Genomic DNA, 19634 nt, shown 5'->3' on the forward strand with positions numbered 1-19634 from the left:
AACACGTGAAATTTCTTTCATGTACTTATATAATTATTTGTTTATTTTAGGCTTTTATGTATTTATTTATGTATTTATTTATTTATCAACAGGTGAATTTGACAGAAAGTGTGTGTTCGCGAGGACAATAACCAGAACCAGAAACTAAACGTAAACACAAACTCTGATCCGCGCAGGAACAGCTCCGGACAGTCAGAGGAATCAAAAGAGAAAATCAATTAAAAATAAAAGAAACAGCTGAGAAAGACACCAGCAAAATCTGCGACAAACATGAAAGCGTTCAAAAATGAAATTCCCAGAAATCAAGTCCAAAGCTGCAGCAGCTGCTGCAGCAACAAACCAGGCACCCTGCACATTTACCTTCACATCATGCAAATGGGATGAAAGTGAGAGAAAAATGTTCTATAAAAAAAATGAGTCTTTTAAAAATATCCAAATATTGGGCTTTAAATCAGCCGCGCAGCGTGTTTGTAAAAACCTTCCGGAGCCGTTAAACAAAGACACGCAGGAGAGAAAAATCAGCCAGCAGAGATTCTACTGCAGCAGGACGGATGAAGACTTCCTCACCAAACCAAACAAGTTCCAGCAGCTTTTAAATCAATATAACCATCCAACATTCTGTTTTTTGTTTTTTTTTGTTTTTGTTTTTTGTTGTTTGTTTGTTTGTTTCATTTCGCAGTTAGCATGAGATAAAGAACCACAGCAGAACCCAAACAAAGCCGTGATATGCTTCAGGTCCTCCAGCATGACAGACAAAAAAAATGGAAATTTGGCGTCAGGCCACGAGAACACACAAAACTTGTGAATTTAGGAGAACTCCCAATTTTTCTTTTTTTTTCTTCTTTTTTTTAATGCAGGTTCTAAAGTTCTAACTTTCAACAAAAGCACATTTCAACAGCTCTGCAGAAAGCACTCACCCCGGGATCATATAGCAGCTGCCTTTAAAGTAAACAGTGAATGGAGAACATTACTCTGGGGAGCAAATCTGAAAGAGTCCGAACTTCTCCGGACTGTTTGTGTTCTGCAAAGCAACAACAACAACAACAAAAAACCGCAACACCGGAACAAACGCGGCATGCGGCGACACCACGCTCAGATTAATCACTCCGAAAAAAATAATCATCAATCATCTGGAAGTTTTTCACCGCAGCAGAAAAAACGTCGACAAAGACGTGCGGCTCCGCTGAGATCGGAGCGCAGATACCGAGGCGCGCAAAGCAAAGCGGCGCAGCCTGCAGCGCCTAATATCTCCGCGCTCCAATGGGCAGAATGTGACACTCTGAAACAATAAAAGACTCGCAGACACTTCAGCACCAGACCCCAGAGCTCTGCTGCCAGCAGGGGCCCCGAGTCAAGCTCTGCAGCGCAGCCCAAACCCGGAACCCGAAGAAAAGCTCCGGCTGCGCGTCAACGATTCCAACGTCCAACCTGAAACCCCAAAACTGAGAGAGATCAATCACTCTGTTGTTTCATATGGAGCAGGAAAGAAGAGACAAAGGGAATTACGTTAGTTATGAATGTAACCTATTCTTTTATTTGTGCTTTTTTTAGGATTAAAACATTTTTTCTTTTTTTTTTTATAAGCGACAAACACGGTAATAAGAAGAAGACCACAACAGTATCACAACCATGAAAAATTGTTTTAGAGGCGACAATTAAAAGACAGTCATTCCAAATAGGAGCCTATTAGATCAGAAGGCAGAATTTCTTTTGTTAAACAAACGGGATTTTTTTTCTTCTTTTTTTTTACAGCGTTCCTCCTTTTCTAAAACAAAACAAAGTCAGATTACAAAGATGATCTTTTTTTTCTTTTTTCTTTTTACTAATTGTACAAAAACAAGAAGAAAAAAGAATCGTGAACGTCTGTGTTTTGTTTTGCTTTCTTTTTTTTAAAACCGGCGATCACGTTTCCATGGCAAAAAAAAAGCTTCACTGCGGAAAATCTTCCACAAAACGAGACATTTACGCACAAAGTCGTAACGCCGAAAAGCGCAATTCTTCAATTGGAAAAATAATGCCCGCTAATTTTATTTTATTTTATTTTACTACAAATAAAATTCCTCCAGCGACGCCAACAGTTGCTGAAATAACCAAAAAAATCTATTTGGAAAAAGAAAAAGAAGTCTAAATAATAATTAAAACAACCTAAAGGACGCGACCAAACATCTCGTTTAAAGGGACATTTTCTGCAGTGACGGAGGATTTGAGTCTCTCCTTCATTCCGACCTCAGCAGGCCTCCCAGAATATACAGCACAATACTGACTTCATATGGAACAGATTCTTTGGTCTATAAAAAGCGCGTCAGCAGTTTTTAAAACCAGGTAATGAATGAATGGAGAAGAACGTTCAGAGGCCACTGTGAACATTCAGCTTTAAGAAGAACATTCAGCTTTTAAAAAAATAATAATCATCACTTTTCCCCGCTTTTATTCTAACCAGCATGGCAAATTATTATTATTATTATTATTATTATTATTATTATTATTATTATTATTATTATTATTATTATTATTATTATTATTATTATTATGAAACAATCTTTAATAAAGCAAAACTAATTTAAATACTCATTCTAATATTAAACAAAAAAAACTTGCCTCCTCCAACAAGACAAGGAAAAAACGTGAGCAAAGCTGCGCTCTCGTCATTCTCTCCGCTTCTTATCTCAGATCACATTGCACGTCACTGACTGACATTATTATACAGAAGACAAACCCCGGACACTTAGAACACACATTATGTACACAGAAATTAAAACTGCAGGAGGAGATGGGGCACAGCAACAACGAGAAGAACATGGAGACGAAGAAACCATAGTAATAATAGTAATAATAATAATAATTATAATAATAATATTTAAAATTAAAAAAAATACCTGGAAATGTCAGTGCTGCTTTCTGTGAGTTTCTCAGTGCTGCTCTTTTTTTGTTTTGCAGTCTCTCTTCTTTTTTCTATAATAGGTAGTAGTTTATAATAATTTGTCATTTTTTTACATCTTAAATGTTCAGTGTTAAAAACGATCACGTTAGTGTTCCAATCATTTTGAGATTATCACTCCTTCATGGATGGATGGATGAACTGATGAATGGATGGATGAAGTTCAGGGGAGAGGGGGGGCGGGGGGAGTTAGTGTATGAGCGGGTTAGAAGTTGACCCCTGGTTCTGATGTGTGAAATAGTCAGACAAACCCCCGGAAAGTCCCGAGGAGAAGGCGGGTAGAGAGCCGGACAAAGCCGGCCTAAGAGCGTCACATGGCAGCGAGGAAGAGGACGGAGCCTGCGGGGAATTGGAAGCCGAAGCCCGGGCAGCCTGCAACGAGCCGCCGCCTCCGGCGCCGGTCTGTGAGCTCATGGTCGGGTGTGGGACATGGGGGAAAAAATAACTCGTCTGTCCGGCCAACAAGTTCACCGAGCACGGGTTTAAAGAATAAGTGGCCCCGGAGCAAGGCACAGAGAGGCCGCAGGGCACTGCCGAGGCCGCCAGGGCCGCCGCCGTCAGGTGGTGCGTCGCGTAGGGGAGGTCCCCACCGACCAGCCGGTCCATGCTGAGCCCGTTGGACGACGGGAACGTTGAGTGGTTGTTGCTCATGTTCTGCGTGAGCATGCTGCTGTAGGACATCGGGTGGCCCGGGTATCCCGACGAGGTCCCGTTGTAGCCGAGGGCACTGGCGGCCCGCGGGTGGTGAAGGGAGAGGAAGGGGGACATCGGCCAGTATAAGGAGCCGGCCCGGTCCATGAAGGTCAGCCCGGAGGTCAGCCGGGCACCGCGCTTGAACGCCAGCTTGGCCCGTGACGTGGTGGAGCGCCGGCGGAGCTTCCCAGTGGTTCCACCGATGAAGACGTCGTCGCTGCTGGGGTCCAGCATCCAGTAGTTCCCCTTCCCGGGGTCATCGTAGTGCCGAGGCACCTTGACAAAGCACTTATTGAGGCTGAGGTTGTGTCTGATGGAGTTCTGCCAGCCCTGCTTGTTCTCCCGGTAATACGGAAAGTTTTTCATGATGAACTCATAAATGCCGTTGAGAGTTAGCCGCTTCTCCGGACTCTGCCTGATAGCCATCATTATTAGAGCGTTGTAGCTGAAAGGAGGTTTTTCGTACTTGCCACTTTTCTTCTCTCCGTCCTTCTCTCCCTCTTTCCCGTCCTTCTTCTCCTCCTGCTTCTCCTCCGGGCAGCTCTCCGGGTTCAGCGACTCACTTTTCTGGTCCGCTTTGACGTCCGGCTGCGAGGCCGGGAGAGGCGCCTTCTGCTCGGCATCATCCGGACCAACAGCCCGGTGCTGGTTCTGGCTCTGGTTCTGGTGGTGGTGGTGGTGGTGGTGGTGGTGGTGACTGTTGTTGTTGTCGCTTTGCACGGCCTCCGGCACCAAACTGTTTATACTGAACGACGATTTGGGAATCATCTTCACCTCTTTGCGCTCTCCCATGTCCAACATCACCGAGCAGTGAGGGGGGAACCGGCGGCGAGCAGAGGCGGGCGGCGAACACAGCTGGGTTTCAGTCCTCCCGGTCTCCACCAGCGAACCAGGACGGGAAGGAAGGAAGGGGGGATTAGAAAGGAAGAAAGAAAGTATAGCCCAACAAACTATTTCATGTTCGGTTTGGGGAGAAAAGGGGAAACACACACAACACACATGTACACACACATCGATAGGAGACAGATAGCTGCAATTAATTAGGGAGCCGCAGCCACTAAAGCAAGTGAAAAACATTGGTTGGACCTTCCCAGTCCTCAGCCAACCAGGGGAACATTAGTATTAAACATTAAGGCGTCCACTGAGCGCTCAGCCAATCACGAGGCGCGGAGAAACACGCACATCCGCCAATAACTGGCACGCTGCAAAAAATGCCAAGCAGCTCCAGGACTTTGCTCTCGGCTGGAGGAGAATGGATGAAACAACCCGAAAATCTGCTGCATGAAAGTGGTTGTTTGTTTAGCGATGATTATATACGTTTGTTTGTTTATTTATTTATTTTTTATTTTTTATTATTTTTTTTTTCTTGTTGCATATTTTCCACACTTGCATATGAGAAGATGGAAATTTTACACCTCCGACAAATAAGCGCAATCGTGTCCCGCTATGAGCCTGAACTTTTCTGACACCTTGAAGAAAAGCGACACTGGCAGGACGATGGGAAACTTTTTGCAGCGCCCCATCAACACTGATCACCCCCCCCCCCCCCCCCCCCCCCCGCCCTGCCTCCACCTAAACCGGAGCTGGAAGCGCGCACCGTGCATGCGTCAACCCAAATCCTCGCCGCTCCTCACATTTACACTCCTTCGATTCAAATATTTGCCCCTTAGGCGTCTGCAAAACTGTTTACATCCCATCTCTGAGGGGAAAATAAACAGAGAGGGAGTCCGGAGGGCACGGACACGGACACGGTCAGGACACGCAGAGGGGGCTGGTGGTGGTGGGGTGGAGAGGGAGTCGCAGCAGACAGAAACACGAAGTGTGTTTCAGAAAAAAAAGAAAGAAAAAAAAACGTGCATCCTGTAAAACGAGCGTGAAATATGCAGCGGGGAGGCGGAAAGAGTTGCATATCAGTCGGCTGTTTCACTCCTACCTTCCTCCTGCTGGAGGACAGTTTCACCAAACAAACAGAAGTGGAGGAGAAACAGGCTCTGCTCATTTAGAAACGGAGATAATGAAGACGCGCCGAGGGTTGTTGAAATTAAACCGACAAAACAGAGACATGACTAAACTATAAGGAGATATGACACATTCTGCCAGTCTGATTTTTTTTTTTATTATTGTTATTATTATTTATTTTTTATCTTCAAGCGGGATTTGGTTCACGCTTTACAGGCCGGGATCACATTAGCGCGTCATCGCATCACACAGGCCGCAAAGTGAGTCAAACTGCTCCGAAATGTTTCACAATAATTCCACAACAAGCCGAGCGGTTCCTGCCAGGATCCTCACAGCTGGTTCGGAGCATCACCGCGCTCCGTGTCAAAGAGAAGAAATGGGTCAGAGAAGCGGAGCGTTTTAGCGCACAGACACCATGTTCCTGCCATAAGGGCCAGCCTCACTCACAGCTTACCCAAATAGAAACACACCAAGCTCCTCCTCGCGGAACTCTTCTCATCGTCTCTGTTGCAGAACATCATTCAAAGTTTAAAATCTCACAAACAGCAGCTCTGCGGAGCCGCGGAACAGCTGGGCGAAGCTGTTAAAGAGCCTGACGGCCATCCAGTGTTTGATTCATCTGAGGTTACTGTCACAAACCCATAGAGGAACACGTCTAAAAGAAAACTGCACAGAGGATTTTGTTTTTAAATAATAGTTTTATTTCGTGCATTTATGAAAACATATCTCAATTTTAACAAGACGGTGAAGCTTCGAAACAGCTTCGAAACAGGCCACCAGTGTGAACCTGAAACACATTGGAATTATATATATATATATATATATATATATATATATATATATATATATATATATATATATATATACTGTATATAAACCTAGAAATGTTTTTTAACATTTGTTTCTTTATTTTGGCATTGTCACGTGACATATTTTGTGGTCAGTTCACCGTCTTACCATCTCAATAACTGATGTTTATTGTGTGTTTGTGGGTTTTGTTTTGTTTTGTTTTGTTTCATTTTATTTTTTCCTCACAAGGCAAATCATTGGTCTGGTTTATTGCGCTGCTTCAGCGGCTGCGCAGAAGAAACATCATAATTCTTCAATGTTTTTTCTCTTTTTTTTTAATGCATGAAAAGCCACGCGTAAATTTTCTTTGTGAATGTTTGCAATTATTATTATTATTATTATTATTATTATTATTATTATTATTATTATTATTATTATTATTATTATTATTATTGAAGATAATTCCGTGGGGGTTTCTGTCCCTTTGTGTTGCGTCCTGGTGGCCGAGGACGGGTCGCTCCGTCTGGATGCTGAGCTGCAGGATCCTGTTGGTCCGCCAGGCTGGATCCTGCAGGAGGCGGAGGAGGGGCTGCATTCACAACACGGCCAAAAATATTCAAAAAGAACTGTTGTCTGCACCTAATATCAGTTTGGATTGTTTTCTGAATTTTATTCCACATCCTCCTATCTCTACTGCAACAACACTGTGTAATATCTGACAATAAAGATCAAATATTAAGAGAATCTGTAACAAGTTCAAGGATTTGAACTAAACAAAACCATGGTTCATTTATTGAGTTTCGCCCTCTGAAGCCTGTGAGCTGGCTGCATGTGGAGGGAACATTTAGACCCCAACGTGTTCAGATGGACAGAGGAGAAGGCAGGACTGATTCACAGTAAAAGGTCCAATCAAATCCAGGAGGGAATAAAAATGCTTGAAATCAAAACCTGTCCATCTCAAACAAACTCTCAATCATTTTTTTTACTGATTCACACAAAAACAAATCTACACCTCATCAGGTTGGTTGGTGGAGTTTGGATCAAAGCAACCTGCCTGATTCATTCAAAGACTCTCCTGGATCTGGATCTGGATTTGGACCTGAATCGGTTCCTTTCTGGTTCCGTTGGTTTAAAGTGACGTTTATTTTTATTTCATTTTCTGTTAAATATAAGATTTTGGATTATCACACTATACCAGACATAATTTACTCTTCATCTTTTCCATATATTTTTAGTTATGTTTACATTTTCAATTCAACAAAAAAATAACAACAACACAAATTTCCTCAAAAATTTATTTCTTCAAGATATGAAAATTACAGTTTTGTTAAAAACCAAGAGGAGACACACCTACGCGCAATTTTAGATCTACATGTATATTAAATATGATCTGTTTTTGCCTCATGCTGACAAGAGATTGTGATTAAAAGTTGGGTCGTAGTAAATCATGTTCAACTTTTCAGCCCGATGCAACAAATCTGAATGAAAACAATTTAAATGACATAAACAGGGCATCATCACTGATTAATGCAAAATGTCAGATTTGATCCTTTGACGTTCCTGAAGGAGGTTGCTGACACTCAGAGAGTTCCTTTAAAAAAGATCCCAGGTCCAATTATGTTCATCACAGCTACTAATAGAAACGAATATAAAATTCACCTTTGACCTCCAAGGGAATTCTGATCTAAAACAAAGACAAAGCTTAGATTTACTCTCCTCATTAAACCTGTACAGGTGAAGCTCCATGTTTTGGTGGAAGTTGTGCTTGTGATGGGTGTGAGGCAGCATGTTTTCACCATCTGCTTTTTTCCCCTGAAACACAGATGTTTGCTTTAGCAGGAACATGTCTGAAGTTTGTGGCTAATTGTCACTGGTCAGCTCAAAACAGGATTTTTCCCCCCACCACTCCTCCAGTTAGAAATGGAGAAGAAAAGCACAAAGTAAAACATCCAACCTGACAAAGCCGAGAGGGATCCCTGTGGTTTCTAAGGAGTCAGTGGACTGAGAGCTTCCTCTGGATGCTCTTACAGATTGCAGCTGGTTTCCAGCCTGAATGCAGATATTTTGTTGGCCTTACAGGTTTAGAAAATCCATATTTAAAAATGTTTTTTCACATTATAATTGAGCCACTTAAACTGCTGAAAGCACTTTTAAAAAATCAGACCTTGGGAATTTTAGAAGAAATTCTAGGATTTTATGTATTTTCTCCATTAATTGTCACAAACGTTTTCAGGCGGCTTCATGTTAATAATGACAGAGTGAGGGATGTGTTGTGTGCTTTTGTGCGCCTAGTTTTGGACTTGAATCATTTTTCAAACTTATGAAAATCTGATCGGCTACATATAAAAACTCAAAGCTAACATAGCGTGGTTCTTCCTTTTTATGTCGATTATATTTCTAGAATTTGATTAAGATTTTAATCCACAATGTCGTGATGCTGCCTTTTACTTTTGACGAGAAGTTCAGAACTTAGATCTTGGAATGACTTCATAGGAGTGTCTTTATATTCCAGCTGCATGCCAGAAAACCGCAGGGAGCAGTCTGTTGTTGTGATGAGTGAGCAGCCCAACTCCAGTTCACTGAACAAGCCGATAAAAACGTGTTTCTGTCTGTATTCATCCAGTAGCAGAACATGTTCAGCACAGAGGCTCTGCTGTAACTCAACTGGTAACCGAGACAAACGAACAGTTCACCACTGCAGCTTTCTCTATCTGCGTTTCCATTAACCTTATGATTGCGCAATTTGACAAGGTTTTGGCGCCAGGATGAGAAGGGGGTTTTTTCTGGCCAAAACTGGCAATGAAAACACTTTTTCCGCATCACACGAGTCACGTGATCAACAACCGGATGTTGCCTCTGGCGGAAATGAAGAAGAAGACAACAGGAAGTAGTGTTGGGAGATTGTGGCTTTTTTAATGACTTATTACGTGAACAAACTTTTTCATGTGTGATTTTAATTGCGCTTCGTATTTAACAGAAACATGGTAATTGTGAAATTATGTATTTTCAGCATTAGCGGAAAATAGACAAGAGTTTTGCGCACAAAGCTACTGTGGCTTTTCACACATAGCAGTCATGTTGGATTACTATTATACAAAGAGCACTGTTCTGAAAACTGCTTAACTAACAGTTTGCAGAGTGTGGTTAATGAACAGGATAGTGTTCAGTCAGGGTGTGTGTGTGGGGGGGGGGGGGGGGGGGGGGGGGGGGGGGGGGTGCGTGTGTGTGTGTGTGTGTGTGTGTGTGTGTGTGTGTGTGTGTGTGCGCGTTGGCTGGGACTGGTTCTTATGGCCAGTGGTCAGTGGCTGGTCTCAACATGGTCTCATGTTAATTTAACTCACATGACCTAACAGTAACATCTGCTCACAGGGGCCTTCTGTAGTCCCTTTGACCTTTGACCTGCCCTTTCAAAGAAAATCCAGTAACATTTGAGTCATACCTGAAATATGGTTCACTAAAATATGGAAAAGTTAATAAAGTTGATCTGGATCCTAATAATAATATCAGGAATTATATTAATTATTACAGCACTGTGGCTTCATCGTTTAAGAAACAATAAAACAAATTAACTTAAATAAAATTAAGATAAAAATAATGTAAACAAACTTGTTGATTTACTAATACAATAAATATAAATATAAAATATGTACAGTACAATAATGATGAGATCTGTCATTTTCAGCAGAATTTTATGAATCAAGGAATTTTTTTGGAGTTCCTTTAGCTGTACTATTTTTACCATCAGGGGAACTGTTTGGTTCTAAGAGAAGTTCAGACCCTTTAGTGTCTGAAGGGGCCGGATGCTGTAAGTTTTCATAAGAGGCCCCCAGGAAATGTTTCTGACTCATATCAACTCTGGGGCTCCTGGGACCTGAAGGACTTTTTTTTTAAATGACACGAGCCTGATTTGCATAAAAATTTCATATAGTTTTTTTGCGTATTATAATTTCGTTTTTTATTATTTTTATTTTTACTTCATTTGTTTTGAGATTTTACTTATTTAAATATATTTATCCATCTTGCAAAAATCCTGTTTAATTTGTGTTTTTTGTGTTGTGACGAAACGGGAGATGATGAAATGGGTATAAACCGAAGAAAAAACATCCAGATGTAAATTCATTTCAGTTTCACTCTGCAGTTCGTCTTTTTTCTGAGGACAGCAGCAGTGGAGGAACAGCGCTGACCTCTGAATAAACGGACCAACTGTTCAGAGTTTCACCTTCTCAGGTTTTGTCTTCAAAGTTTCTTTTCGATTCTGACATCATATTTTTACAACAAATGGGTTTTTCTTTTACAATATCTGCGCTCAAACTGACGTTCTGTTATTTTAACAAAATACTTGGTTTTTTGTAGAATTGAAAAAGAAGCATTTTCAAAAATAATTCATTTGCTTAAAGTGGATTTTTCTGAATACATTCGCAACATTTTGGTTTGAGTCACTTTTATTATAATTTCTCAGACGGGTTGCATTTGTGAGGTATATCTGTAATGCTGCAATGTTTATTTCAAAATTAATTTTAATTTTGGCAACGTCAAAAAAAATAGAATTAAATTCATCCTGGTGACGTGGACAGGGGGAATGTTTGTGGATTCGTTTTCTGCTTAACTACGAAATAAGCAAAACAAATCAATAAACAAATAAAATCACACAAGAAAACGCAAACAGTTCATGTCTAAAACGGCGTTTTAGCGCACCTGAAAACTTTTTGAACAATAAGCAAAAACTTTCCTTTTAATGGCCAAACGGAACCGCAGATCCAACTGGGATCAGATTCAATCTGTTGTATACAGCCGAGGGGAAGATCGACTGGATTTTGCTTCTATTAAATGGCTCAAATGATGTTTTAGCTTAGTTTGAGCTGAAACATCATTTTGAAGCCGAAGAAATTTAAAACCTGTAAATCCATAAAGCCTAAACGAAAGCGACGTTTCCGTTCAGTAAATCTGTGGCATCAGCATGAATTTTTATTTATTTGTTTTCCTTTAACAACAGTAATAATAACAATCCATTGTAATTATAAAGATTACTTTATCTCAGTAAAATATAAAGGCACCAAACCCAAACATCTAATGCCGTCAAATTCAGCCGGGGTTTTGTGAACAGTTATTTCTGAGAAGGAAACACAAGAGAGACAAGATTCCCTCCGCAGCAGATTTAGTTGACCTTTTTGAGGAGGTTCGTGCTTTAAGACTTTGATTTAAAAAAAAAAAACATTAGAAACCAGACATAAAACGTCTTGAAGGATTCTCCATCATTCGGCTCAGATGGGATTTGAATTGCACTGCAGTATTTCCCAAATTTTTTTTATTTTTATTTTATTTTATTTTTTTAAACTTATTCTAGAAGGTTTCGAAAGTTGTTTGTCTGTTGTTGACCAAATCAATACAAGTAGAAAGATTGAGTGGAAACGGGAGAACTAGCTGCGGTGTTTCTGTTAAAAACAAGCAGTAGAATCATTAGCTTTGTTGGCGCTGCAGGTTTAATGCTCCAATCAATGCCAAGCACTGCAAATAAATGCGTGAACCGCGCTGCCTCCCGGCTGGGTGCCGCAGGTTCAAAGCTCGGACGCAGAGCGGGGAGCCGGGAGGGTAATTAATGGATCAACAGCGACACCATGCGGCCATAAAAGAAACAACACAGATCCGCTTCACTTACCTGGATCGCAGCCTCCTCCTGTGGTGATTTAGTTAGAAATCTTTGTGGTAAACACTCTGAGTAAAATAAAATCACGATTTTAACTGAATGCAGAGAGACAACGGAAGAGCTTTAGGACAAAATACATGAAAAATATCTAAAGATCTTCCTTCTTGGTTGCAGACAGATATTCAGCTGCAACATGTTCACTTTAGTTGTTTTCTTCCAAATCTGAATATTCACTGTGTGATTACTTAGGGAGCAAAAATTGAGACGAAAAAAAAATAGAAGCACTGAAATATAAACAAAATCCGCCCTTAGTTCAAATGTCTGCATGTGTATCCTGACCTGTGGGAGACTGACAGAGCATGGATCACGTTTCTTTTAAAAAAAAGTATAGAAATATTCCAAAATTGCTATAACGAAGATGAAAGATATATGCAGTTAGTTACATTTGTGGGAGATTTCTTCTGTTTTTATTTATTGAATTTTTTAAAATCTCCTTTAAATGTTTCAGATCAACAATTCAATTTTAATATTCCATTAAAAATAACCTGAGTACATACAAAAAAGGAGTTTTCAAATTATGATTGTATTTATTATTAGAAAACTCTATCCAAACCAGCCTGGCCCTGTGTGGAAAAGTAACTGTCTCCAGTTTTGACTGCTGAATGAACTTTTTCAGAAAGTTGAGCCAAACTTATGAAATCTAAATTACTCCAAGAACTTGTTGATAATAAATTCTGGAGCTGACAAAAAAAAAAAAAAACAGGTCAACTTCTAAATCTACAGACCTGTTGCCTGAGTTAAGGTCAGAGGTCATAATTTAACAATAAGAAGGAGAAACTGTCCAGATTGGCTTCCAGGAAATCTCCATGGGAAGGTTTCCAGGCCGGAACCACTGCTGACCTGAGAGAACATAACAGCTTGTCTCACATTTACCAAAAAACATCTTGATGATCTGCAAGATGTTTGGTAAAATATAGACTTGCAAGACAGAAGTGCAATTTTTTGGAAAGTTTGTGTCATGTTACATCTTACCTATAAGTAACACAGCATTTCAGGAACAGAACTTCATGATCACAGTCAAACAGCCTGAGGGTTTGGCCTACTCTATGCATCCTCAGGATCTGGACGAGCTGCCATGATTGATGGAATCATGACAGTTGCTCTCTACCAGAAAGTCCTGCAGGAGATTTCCTCGCCTCTAGTTCAGGAAGTTTTAGTCACAGTGATCCAAAGCACAGCAGCACGGCCACATCCAAATGACTCAGAAATGAAATTAAATGAAGTTTTTCAGTGGCCTAGCCAAAGGTACTGATTGAAATCCAGCGTAGCATTACCGGGAAGCTCTCATTTCATTTCTGCAAAAGAGAAGGAGGCCAAAGTTCCTCAGAGGTGATGATAAAGACTCGTTACCATTTATCATAAACTCTTGGTTGTTGCTGCTAAATGTGGTACAACTAGATAATATACTTAAAGGGTTTCTTTTTGCTATAATAAATGAAATCATAAATTATTACCAGCTATGATCCTGAACATTTAAGTGGAACAAAAAAGCAAAAATGCAAGAAATGTGTGAGGGGCAAACACTGACAGCACTGTAAACTGATGCATTTAGTTTAATGAAACTGAAACCTGACATTTAAAGTCTATGAGACATAAGGCCTTTCTCCTCTGTGTAACGTCAAATCCTGTTGAACTTTTTTCATTTTAGGTCAGCTAGGACTGCCAAAATTACTCCTAATTTGTAAAAAATAAAAAATGTGAAATTTATTATTATTATTATTATTGTTGTTGTTGTTGTTGTTGTTGTGACCTTGTGACAGCCTTATATGTCAAAAGCTGTAAAAGTTTGCTCACATACAACATGTGTAAAAGAGACCAAACAGCAATTTAGATTGAAAATGGACGACTTTCTGTGGAGTTTGGACAACTGATTCAAAGGACATTTTTGTTAAATTATGCAGAAATAAAAATCGTTTGATGAAATGTGGCTTTGAAAAATGAGCCCCCATATTTTGTCTCTCATAAAAGACTAAATAACACAAATTATCAATGTTATCTTTGTATAAATTTCCAACTGAATTCCACAAGCCCTGCATAAGCTAATAAATGAAGAGAAACGTCTGTTTTGGCTCAGGACCAGTTGATCCTCCTCACAGTTAGAGGGCGTTGTGGGGAAACTAGTCAAACCAGAGAGGGAGCGAGAGAAAGAAAAGAAACATCATGGTGGCTTCCAGCCTGGACGGAACGTCTCCTCCTGTCTGACCTGGGAGGGTTGGAGAGGGAGAAGGAGAAGAAGAAGCTCCTCATGGAGTCTGTTCAGGAACGGCTGGTTGAGTTTTCACTGGAGGCTCACGGTGAGAAGGATCTCCACTCTGAGTTTACTAACACAGATCAACAGACTGACAGCTCCAACATTCACTGAAACCATTCATTCATATGCTTTAAAACTCGATGATGGATTTCTGAAAGCTGTAATTATTGTGGAAGGAACGTCAATAAAAAGCAGCACTTCGAGAGCAACTTAAAGACTGTGACAAAGCTGGACTGAATTATTCCAATGTTCTAAAAAATACAGTTTGATTTGTCGAACCTTCATTTAATTAGTAAACCACAATAATTGATTTAAGCTTCTTCTCCGGACTGCTGTCAGATCCTCCTTCAGTACATGTGGAAGGTTCCGCAGTCTTCCTCTGACAGCTCAGAGAGACTTCAGCTTCCACATACAGCATCACTGGTCCAGCTGTCTGGATTCAGTCTTGCTTAGGGACTTCCTTGTCTCTCCAGAGTATTCCTATTGGTATTTCAACTATACACAATCAACTGGTGGATTGTGTATTTTTGATCTTAGGCTAATTGTTTAACGCATTCCTCCTCTTCTCCATGTGTCAATTTCATTGTCATCATGAGTTATGCGGGTGTTGTGATGGTTGCTACCTGCTGTCTGGTCTGTCGTTGACTGACTGCTGATCACCCACCAGATCTTTACCTGAACAAATCTGTGCCACACTTGGAGGGACCGCCTGAGCCGCTGCAGTTCTACCGAGACTGGATCGGCCCGAACAAGCCCTGCATCATCCGTAACGCCTTCAGCCATTGGCCAGCTCTGTCCAGGTGGACACCAAAATACCTCAGGTGACAAGGACACGTCCGCAATGAACCAAGATGATTTTTGTTTGAAGTCTCCGCAGATTAAGATCCTCCTGTAGCTCAGAAAACACTGAAGGATCCCCTGATGAAAAGGAAGAAGTTAAATCCACTTCTGCTGTGTGAAGTCTCAAATCTTTACTGGATCATTGAACCCAGATCTTGCTGTCCGCAGGGAGAAGATCGGGTCAAAGGTGATCAGCGTGGCAGTGACTCCTAACGGCTACGCTGACGCCGTGGCGGGGGATCGCTTCGTCATGCCTGAGGAACGACAGATGAGCTTTTCTTCTGTGCTGGACATAATAGAAGGAACGGTGAGGCAGCGTAGGGCCCGCTCCGGGGTACTGGACGGCTGCTCACCTGACTGGCTTCTGTTCTGACTCTCTGCTGGACTGAATGTTTCCAGGTGCAGAAAACCGGAGTGTTCTACGTCCAGAAGCAGTGCTCCAACCTGCTGCAGGAGCTGCCTGAGCTAGTGGATGACCTGGAGCCTCACGTACCCTGGATGAGCACCGCACTCGGTCAGTTCCATCACCAACCCAAACCAGAAGGGACTCAGAGCAGTTCCACCTCCGCCAGCACACCTCACTGCTGTCTCACACCTCTCCTACACGGCCTGCACCACTGCATGGATACTTCAACACCACTTCAGCCCTTCTAGTGCAATATCACAGTTCCTGTCTCAACACCCCATCATACGATTTCTCTAAATCTAAAAAGACGCAATGCAATTTAAAGCAGGCTAAAGATGTTTGGCAAAATCATAACGTCTTGAAACCCATGTGATCTATTGCAATGTTTTTCAAAGTGGGGGCCTCCAGGAGGCCCTGTGGGAGCCTCAGAAAGTTGAATGGAAGATGAGAAGAAAATGTTATCTGGTAATAAAGTCATAAAATGTTGTACGATAACATTTTCCACCACAGAAATAATAGCTGTCTAAAATCAGCAGCATTTATGCTAAAAATAAATAAAAACATTCTAAAAGTTAAAATTTCTTTACATATGTTGTAGCATTGTCTGTGGGTTTGTATGGAGGGGCCCCCAGTCTGAGGTCAGTGCTCTTTTGGGGCCATGATATGGAAACATTTGGGATCTATGGCAAGAATCCCTCAGTAAAACGGGGCTGTATGTCCATCACATCGGGTCCAGTTCCTGTGTAAGGACGTACACTCACTGTCCATCCAGTCCTGGTAATTCTGTCTAATGAGTCAAAACTACCAGACGTCCTCTGCATCTGCTGACCTCCGTTTACTCATCTTGTCGGACGATCCGACAGCGCCCTGGTTTTGGCTTCCAGGGTCAGTGGTCAGCTAAGCTAGGAGCCATAGCTGGTGTGGATGAGGAGCAAATTACATCCAGATCAGGTCATTCCTCCAGGGTTCTTTTCATCAGCAGTTGTGTTTTACTCCAGGCGTCTGTGTCATTATTGTTGATGTCTTAAGAGTCATGTTGTTGTCTTTGTTTCCCTCTCTTAGGGAAATCACCGGATGCAGTCAATTTTTGGCTCGGAGAAGCAAATGCTGTCACATCCAGTAAGATTTCAGTTTGATTTTCATGACTGTCCCAAATGTGTTTGATATTCGTGTGAAAAATATACTTCATTCGTGAAGGACAATGTAGAACAGCCACATTTGATGACTTTCTGGGGTGTTTAGTGGGATTTACCAGGACGAGGGCAGAAAACTTGTTGCTCCATCGAGAGTAAAAAACAGATTCTGTGTTTTGCTTTCCAGTGCACAAAGATCCCTACGAGAATCTGTACTGTGTCATTTCTGGAGAAAAACACTTCATCTTGCTTCCACCCACTGACCGACCCTTCGTCCCTTATGGTAACCACAGTAACCATCTGTTTCTCAATGTCCTTGTTGGTTGTAACTACAACAACCGTTCTCCAAGATCACAGTTTTCAGTAAGAGGTGATCACTACTATTTATCTAATGACCTTCTATTAACCCTAAAGATATTACCCTCTGCAAATACGACACATCTACTGCAGGTACCACAGGTTCCACTGTATATCCTCTCCAGCAGCAATCATTTGCTGGAAACATCTGGTCTAGTTAAAGGTTAACCACCAGAGTCAGAAAGAAAAACCTTCACATCATCTTTAGGTCTTGTTGCGGCTGACCCCTGCTCAGGACTGATCACAGGAAACAGTCATGTAATCTTGTTGTGGTAACTGTCCACCTGATATAACCACAGTCCTGATCTCTTGCAGTAACCATGGTAACCATCTCTGTCAGGTCTGTACCAGTCAGCTGTTTACCAAGAGCAGGACGGCGGTGAGTTTAAGGTCATCGATAACGTGGACTCACACAAGGTGCGTTTAGGTCCTCATCTCCTGAAGGCCATCAGTGCCTCTGCTGACCCCCCCTCCACCTGCCCCCTCCACTCACTCACCCCCTCCACTCACCCCCTCTACCTGCCCCCTCCACTCCCTCTCTGCTTCAGGTTCCCTGGATCCCTCTGGACCCTCTGGACCCGGACCTGGAGCGCTTCCCGCAGTACCGGTTAGCCCGGCCTCTTTGCTGCACAGTGAAAGCCGGAGAGATGCTGTACCTGCCATCTCTGTGGTTCCACCACGTCCGGCAGTCCCACGGCTGCATCGCCGGTACAGACCCTGAATGCATCACGCTCCACCCGCAGAAAGCATAGTGTGTCACACATTACAGCAGGGCTGAAATAATTTGTCAGTTTAATCTGGATTAATCGATTAGTGAAGTAATTGTCAAATCGAACTATTTGACAATAGAGTTTAATTATTAAACTATATTATAGTTTAGTATAATTCCTGTGTAGGAACCTTGAATATGGTTAACCAGCTGTTACTCCTCACTGACAACGTTCAACCATTTTTTCCGATTACTTTTCACCAAATCTCTGACCGCAGCCGCCAGCTGGAGTTTATCGTTACAACTTTGTCGGAGGTTCAGCGCTTCCAATGTTTACTTCAGGACAAAAAACACCGATTGGTCAGTTCCTGACAAATCCACTGGATTGACAGACGGGTGCCATCATGTTAGTTATGGTACATCTGCTGTAAGCGGAAGGTTTTGTAAAACGGTGTGGATTCAAGCCTGGACGGCTAATTCAGCCATTTTTCTAACTCCATTTGGGGAAAAAAGAGCTCTGTTCTCTCCCTGCTCTGGAATTCCAACTAAATTGTAATTCGCTGCCACTAAATTTCTTACACTTAGTGGGAATTACAAAGTGTATAGCAGTGGTAAAAGGAATTAGGGAAAAGAACTGATTTATATATGGAATTTTCAGCCCACCTAAATCCACCATATTGCCTCTCACAGCAGCTGAAAAAAGATTTCCTCTGACAACAGACATGTTGGCTGTTAAGTAATGAAACTAACACGTTATCCCAATAGGAATCTCACTGTTTTCCTTCTGGTCTCCGTTGCAGTGAATTTTTGGTATGACATGGAGTACGACATCAAGTACAACTACTTCCAGCTTCTGGAATCGCTGTCTGAAGTAGCGAACGGTTCCTCGTGACACAGTGGCTGCTCAGTCATGTCACAGCAACAGAGGAGACTCAGTCCACAGAAAGCAGTTTGGGAACTATGGAAAATGGAGCTTATGGATTGCAAAACGTAGTGGAACAGCGCCTCCTGGTGTAGTTTGCTGTTCATGTCAAACTAAAGATTAAAAATGTTATTTATTCAATGAACCACCAGGACATGAGGACATGAAATGACTGTCAACTCATCCTGTTTTCTGATGTGTCCATAAAGCTGTGTGTGCTGCTGCTGTTTTAAAGTGTCGTGTTCTCTGTGTGTTTTTGACTAAACCTGTCTTTGTCTCTGCTGCTCCCTGTTTAATCCTTTTCAGGTTATATTCACCAATCTGTGTGGAACTGCTGTGTGAAATCGCTAAGATTTTTGCTGCATCAATTTTTTTTCCATTTGCAAAGATGTTGGATACCACCATCAAACTCTTATGGTTTGCTACTTTTAATGTGCCTTAATTCTTCAGTGTTGGGGGGGTGGGAGAGAGAGAAAATAACATTTTTCAAGCTCAAGGTGCCATTTTATAAGTTATAAAGATGCTGCTTATATCAAACACGACTCAAAAGAAATTTGATTTCACAATTTGACCTTGAATCTTGGGCCTCTATCACTTTAACTTAAGAGACGGGGTCATTTGGACCCCACCTGTTTGTTACTCTGCAGAGTGACACTGATGGTTTTTTGTGTGGTTTTCAGAAACTGGTGGTTTTGACAGTACAACTCCCACTCCCTGACCGTGGCATTTGCTGCTCTCCTGAGCGTTGCGCTAAGACAGCAGGAGGGTTGCTATGGATGTTGATCTATTGTAATAAATCTTCTCTGATTAAGGTTTAGGTCATGTCAGAATTTTAAAAAATCTTTGATTGGGTTCACATTTTTGCAAAAAATAAGATTTCCCTTGACCTTTGTTCATCCACCAAAAACAGCTTAAGAGAAATCTGGCATAAAA

General features: G+C 41.7%; 2 protein-coding genes across 2 annotated transcripts; one reads left to right on the top strand and one right to left on the bottom strand.

The window, feature by feature from the left end:
- Positions 1-2549: 2549 nt before the first annotated feature.
- Positions 2550-4708, bottom strand: foxg1 (forkhead box G1). The gene has a single exon (XM_005817124.3). It carries the CDS (start codon positions 4706-4708, stop codon positions 3128-3130), a length of 1581 nt encoding a protein of 526 aa, XP_005817181.2. The 3' UTR covers positions 2550-3127.
- A 9520-nt stretch (positions 4709-14228) lies between these two features.
- jmjd7 (jumonji domain containing 7) lies at positions 14229-19478 on the top strand. Its single transcript, XM_005815248.3, has 9 exons — positions 14229-14377; positions 15002-15155; positions 15343-15481; positions 15574-15688; positions 16643-16699; positions 16901-16996; positions 17411-17487; positions 17619-17778; positions 18580-19478. Exons 1-9 carry the CDS (start codon positions 14329-14331, stop codon positions 18669-18671), a joined length of 939 nt encoding a protein of 312 aa, XP_005815305.1. The 5' UTR covers positions 14229-14328; the 3' UTR covers positions 18672-19478.
- The last annotated feature ends 156 nt before the right edge of the window (positions 19479-19634 follow it).

This window comes from Xiphophorus maculatus, chromosome 19, assembly GCF_002775205.1.
Source record: "Xiphophorus maculatus strain JP 163 A chromosome 19, X_maculatus-5.0-male, whole genome shotgun sequence".
Taxonomy (NCBI): domain Eukaryota; kingdom Metazoa; phylum Chordata; class Actinopteri; order Cyprinodontiformes; family Poeciliidae; genus Xiphophorus; species Xiphophorus maculatus.